Genomic DNA, 6,000 nt, shown 5'->3' with positions numbered 1-6,000 from the left:
TGAACACTTTCACACAACACAATTATAGTACTTTAATACCACTTTAACCGCCATGGGTGCACCCAATGGAATCTTGGGATCTGCAGTTGAGGAAGGGACAGTCAGGGTGCATATGCATTGTAGAAATAATGCAATTTGACACACTTTAGTCACCATGGGTCCATACTACAAAATCCTAGGATTTGCAGTTTTTGTGAGGTACTCTTTGGCAGAGAAGGCTAAAAACCTTGCAAAACTACCAAACCCCAGGGTTCCATAGGATCGTGCAATGATGCATTTAAAGTCATGTCAAACTGCATTATTTCTACAGTGCAGCTGTACCCTTAAGAGTCTCTGCTAGATAATTCCTCTAGTGCTTCACACCAAACTATAACTCACAGGATTGGATAGGATGAACTCGTGGCAGCTTACAGTGAGATCAAAAGGCCCACAAGACTCTCAATGCTCTCCCACACTACATCTCACCGCCTGACATTCCAAACATCACGCGTGAGGCTCAGCCACTGGACTGCAACTGCCCATCCCTTAGGCACTCTTGCAAAAATCTTGGATGATGCAGGATATTAATCCCCAGTTTGAGAAATTGAGAGAGAGAGCGAGAGAGAGAGAGAGAGAGAGAGAGAGAGAGAGAGATGGTTTCTGGTGGTGGGCCTTTACTTTCCTCCCTCTCCCTCTCCTGCCCTGAGTTCACACCCTGAGATCACTGTGTGCAGCAAAGCCACATTCCCTTTCCCAAGAAAGGGCAAAGTGCCAGACAGGTCTGGGCCCATCCCACCAACTGCATCAGGGAGAGAGGCGTGGTGCAAAGGGGACCTGAACTTCCTCTTAGCATTTCATTGCTTTCGGTCCCAACTCTGCACTGGGTCTTGCTCTCATTCTCTTGCCTTCTTGTGAGCAGAGAGATGAGTCGCTGTGCAGAGAACCTGAAGGGCTTCCTGGTCCAAGTGGAGGCAAAAGCAGGACAAGAGAAGGGGCATCTGGCTGAAGAATTCCAGGTGAGTCCCATGGGGCAGAGCCTGAGGGTGGCTCAGAGTCAACACCTGTTTTCCAACACTGCTGGCCACAACCAGGGATGCTCCTTCCTGACATGACTGATGTTCTGGACACATCCAGACTGACGGAAACATCCCAGATTTCATCCTTGTTCTTTCCTATTTTATACTGGGTTAAAATAAGTCGACCTGGGAAGCTGGTATAAAAAGTCTCTGATTGTACCAGGAACGGACAGAAAATATTCTGAGATACGCAAAATGTATATGGATCTTTAAAATAAAGCCACAAAGAATAGGAACCAAACCTTGGAGTTTCAGGTCAGTGCAGATGAGCCCAAAGAAGACCAGAAAGCCCCAGATTTTGTTCCTGTTTTTTCCCCCCAATTTTATTTTGGAGGTCCATAGGCATTTTATTTATGACAGAATATTATCTGTCAGCTCCTGGTACAATCAGATAACATTTGTAGCAGCACCCAGGATCTCCTTTTTCTGTCTCTTGCACATAGATCCAAGAGCGTTAGCTGAGCAGCAGCAGAAAATCTTGGACTTTTTGATCAGTCTGGATGCATGAGCTGGAAACAAAGTTACTTGCATTCTTCCTGCCTTTGTTCCAAACCTTGCACATTTGTATTAACTACACAATAGGCAAACATTCAACCTGTGTAGTGGTTCCTGCTTCTGTATCTCTGCTCCAAGAACAAGTTAATTTTTTTCTTGAATTTTCTGTTTGCTACACATTAGGATGGACCTGGGAGCCATTATAGGTGGGGAGGGAGGAAATGGCGGTGCCCTCTCACCTGGGCAGTACCTGTACAGATTCATCCCACTTTAAAAACGTGCCAAAAATTGGTTCCTAAGAATGCTTTGGCTCACATTTTGCTGCATGCCACGACTCTGGTTGAAGCACATGTGCGTGCTGAAGCCCGTGCTATGCTTGGTCCATCTTGCTTTTCCTTCCTTTATACCCCTTCTGCTGCTGCTCAGTTAGTGCTCTTGGATCTATGTGCAAGAGACAGAAAAAGGAGATCATGTGTGGCACAGTGGTTTGAGCATAGGACTACAACTCTAGTCCTATGACTAGAGCCCAATTCTCTGCTCAGCCGTGGAAAACCACTGGGTGACTTTGGGCAAGTCACACACTCTCAGCCCCAGAAAATCTTGTGATGGGTTTGCCTTAAGATCACAATAAGTTGGAAATGACTTGAGGGCACCCAGCAACAACAAAGCATACTGCAGCTGCTAGGAAGTCATAAAACAGGCCTTCTACCACCTCTTAGCAACTGTGTTATGGTCTGTCAGACATATTTCTTTTCTTGATGCTGGCTTGGCTCTGGATAAAACAGTCTCCAGGGATGGTAGCAGTAGCGAGGGGAATTTCTGAGATGTTCTTACTTTGCCCTTAGAGCTAGCAAGACAACCTGTGTTGGTTCCATTATGGTAAGGATACAGCAGGAATCACACGTCCTCCTGAATTCTATCTTATACAACTGTGAGGAAAAATAGAAGCCACAGAGCAGTGAATCAGGAAGTTTAAATGTCACTTTCACCATGAATATACTGTACTAGGTGACCTTAGGTTAGGCCTCACTCTTCCCCATCCACAATAGGGGATAAAAATGCTGACTTAATTGAGGGCAACGCCAGTTATTCTTGACCATTTGCCATGGCATCTACTTATCCACAAGCTATCCAGATTTGTCAGGGATGATTTTCAGTTTTCGCTCAGTAACGTCAACAAGGAGAAATGAAGAGAATGTAGAATCCTGTCCTTCCCAGTAGGCTCAAGCAAAAGCAAACCACTGCATCCTTGCCTAGCTTGTGTGCTCTTCCTCATTAATACCTTTTGTCATCTTGACCACATTCTGATGTGACTTGGCCACGTGTGTCCCAGTTTTCATTTGCGACATGATGGAGAATATGCATCTATGGTTGAGGCCAGGAGTTGTAAACCAAAACATCTGGAGGGTGTGTGCCTTCAAGTCATTTCTGACTTATGGTGACCCTAAGGTAAAGCTATCACAGGGTTTTTATGGCAGAATTTATTCAGAAGCAATTGGCCCAGTGGCATCACTAGGGTTGGTGTGACCCCAGTGCAGTAATGCTATCAGCCCCCCCCAGCTGATCCCTCTGGGTGCCAGGGGCATTTCCATGAAGGCATTGGCCCAGGGTCATTGCCATCAATGCCTCCTCCTCATCATCCTGTAGCCCAGTGATTCTCAGACTTTTTATTCTTGTGACCCTCTTTACATCTACATGTGGATGTCACCTTCCCCAGCCGACATAATACATGTATAAAAATATTTTGTTTAGTGTGCATACTTTCTTTTGCATATTTTGTCTATTTATATATTAAAATTTCATAAGGAAATAACATTCAAAATAGGACAGATTTATTTAAATAAATTCAATATTTAACTTAACACACACATAAATCTTACATATAAAAAGTCTGGGAAAAGAAGAAGGGGGGGGATTGTTCAGGGCCTCCAAATCTCATGCCCTCAAGGGGTCCTGCCCCACCATTTGAGAATCACTGCTGTAGCCACTCCACTGGGGTTGCACTGTTGCTCTTATACTGGCATGCATGTAGGGGGGACTGAGCATGCTCCCTGGTGCTGCAGTCACCACCTTGCACAACTGAGGAGGAGGAAGACCTGTACATTGCCATAGATGCCCTGGCAGGTCCCTGGCCTGGCCTGCAGTACCCAGCTGCAGCTCACCAGCCGGCCTGATGGCGCAGTGGTTAAACGCCACTAGGGCAGCCTCTTCTCCAAGCCAAGTACTAACCAGAGATGTCCCTGCTTAGTTCTGGCATCTTTAGGATATTTTTTCCTTCTTGACTACCATGTCATACCCTTCCACAAAAAGTCTTTGGAAGGAAGCATGGCATTAATTGTGAGTTCCTGCATGGCAGGGAGTTGGACTGGATGGCCCTTGTGGTCTCTTCCAACTCTATCATTCTATGATTAGGATAGAAACTAGCAGCTTATTTTCAAGAGAGAAACAGGGATTCTTGACTGAGAGCCCAGAGAACTAAACAGGTTTGAAACTGGTTCACAACTGTGGTATGGATGTGCCTACAGGTTAAAGGATGCTATAACCAGGGCTCTTATGTTTATTTCCATCTCAAAGACATGTGGATTGAAGGAAGGAATCATGAATTCAGTACATATAGTGGGTACTTGGTATCCACTGGGGTTTGGTTACAGGACCCACCCCTCTGGATACCAACATCCATGGATGCTCAAGTCCCATTAAATACTGTACAGTGGTGTTCCAAAACGGTGTCCCTTGTATAAAATAGCAAAATCCAGGTTTGCTTTTTTGAAATTATATTTTTTAAAAAATATTTTGACGCCATGGATGCTTGAATCCATGGATAAAAAATCAGGAGATATGGAATGCCAACTGTACTTGTGGGTTGCCTCCTCCACATTCAGTCAAACTTTACTCCAGCAGGGTTGCGCAGCAACTTGATACCCTCCAGATATTTTAGTCCATATTTCAAATTTCAAAACATTTGAATGATGATCTATACAAGCCTCACCTTACTAACCCAGCAAGGGTTTTGCAGCCTTTTCCTGGCCTGTCACCTTCAGAGGCATGTTGAGGGAGGAACATACAGTCAGCCCTCCATATCCACGGATTTTTTTAATCCATGGATTCAAGCATCCACAGTTTGACAATATTTTTAAAATACAGTGTATAAATTCCAAAGAGCAGATCTTGATTTTGCCATTTTATACAAAGGGACCCCCATTTTACTCTGTCACTGTATTTAATGGGACTAGAGTAGCCATGGATTTTGGTATCCACAGGGGCTCCTAGAACCAAACTCCAGCGGATACCAAGGGCCCACTATATTTGCAAGCAAGCCGTTTCTCAGAGGCTGATCTCTGGCTATCGAAGTCCACTTCCATATTGTCATTTTTTCAGCAGCCTTTGAGCTGCATTTTAATTATTTCTTTTTATACAGTAAGTGTTTTTATCTTCTAATCATACATTTAAAAAAAATATCATTATTAACTGCCTTCAGTATCATTTTTGACGGAAAGGCAGGAGGGTGTGTGTGTGTGTGTGTGTGTGTATATATATATACACACACACACACATATAATAGATAACACAGAGGGAGAGATACATAGATACAGATAAAGTAGGTTGCCTATGCTTGCTGTAGTCCTGTTAAGGAATAAAATCCAGGAATGGGTTAGGGAGATAAAGAAGTATGGTGCAGTACAGACTGCCAAAAAGCGGTGGCCTGCCGGCACCTGTTTTTCCTCTGAGGGAAAGCCACAGCCACCAAACCGTGTGGCTTCCCTCTGGCGGAAAAAGAACCTGAGAAAAGTGGGTTCTTTTTAACCCGCAGGGGCGGTGTAACAAGTGCACCACTGGCGCACTTGTTACATAAGCGCCACACGGCAATGTGAAGACGCTGTGCAGTGCTTACGTAACAATGGTGGTGCCCCTGTAGACAGGGCACCACCATTGTTATGCCGTATGTACATACTAGGATTAGGGACCGTGCGGTTGCCGCATGGTCTCTAACCCTAGTATCGGCCCTGGTACGTACCCTGCTTATTGGTGGTATGTACACCGGGCCTATTTAAGCTGTAATCATCAGCTGTTGTGAACCGGTTTTGCTTTCACCCCATTTATTATATATATAGACCTAAAAGTGTAATTTAATTCTCTTTTAACTTTTGTTGCTAGTAGTTTTTTAAAATTGTACTTTGTTTTAAATAGTTGCGAGTTGCCAACAGAAAGACTGGATATTATTTACACACACACACACACACTCCCAAATGTATATTTTTACTTTCTCCCATGAATGTGAACATCTTTTATTAATTGTGTGTGGGAAAAGTAAAACATTCTATTTGAAAAGGCAGGTGCAGTGTGGGGAGACCTGTGCTTCACAAATCATGAGTGTACATATTTGATACCCAGGAATTCCTGGCTAGCACAGACTATACCAGGCAGGTATCTGCATTACGTTCAGCATCAT

The 6,000-nt window shown here is 44.2% G+C and overlaps 1 protein-coding gene across 2 annotated transcripts in view; it reads left to right on the top strand.

Moving 5' to 3' along the window:
• The first annotated feature begins 871 nt into the window (after positions 1-871).
• Positions 872-6,000, top strand: part of PTPN18 (protein tyrosine phosphatase non-receptor type 18) — a 55,725-nt gene continuing 50,596 nt past the window's right edge. For both annotated transcript variants that reach the window (XM_042451468.1, XM_042451469.1), the window contains exon 1: positions 872-995. In XM_042451468.1, coding sequence (XP_042307402.1) covers positions 903-995 — 93 coding nt within the window. In that variant the 5' untranslated portion in view covers positions 872-902. The remainder of the gene's footprint in view (positions 996-6,000) is intronic.

Source organism: Sceloporus undulatus, chromosome 2 (assembly GCF_019175285.1).
Source record: "Sceloporus undulatus isolate JIND9_A2432 ecotype Alabama chromosome 2, SceUnd_v1.1, whole genome shotgun sequence".
NCBI lineage: Eukaryota > Metazoa > Chordata > Lepidosauria > Squamata > Phrynosomatidae > Sceloporus > Sceloporus undulatus.
This window is presented reverse-complemented; position numbering and strand designations above follow the sequence as displayed.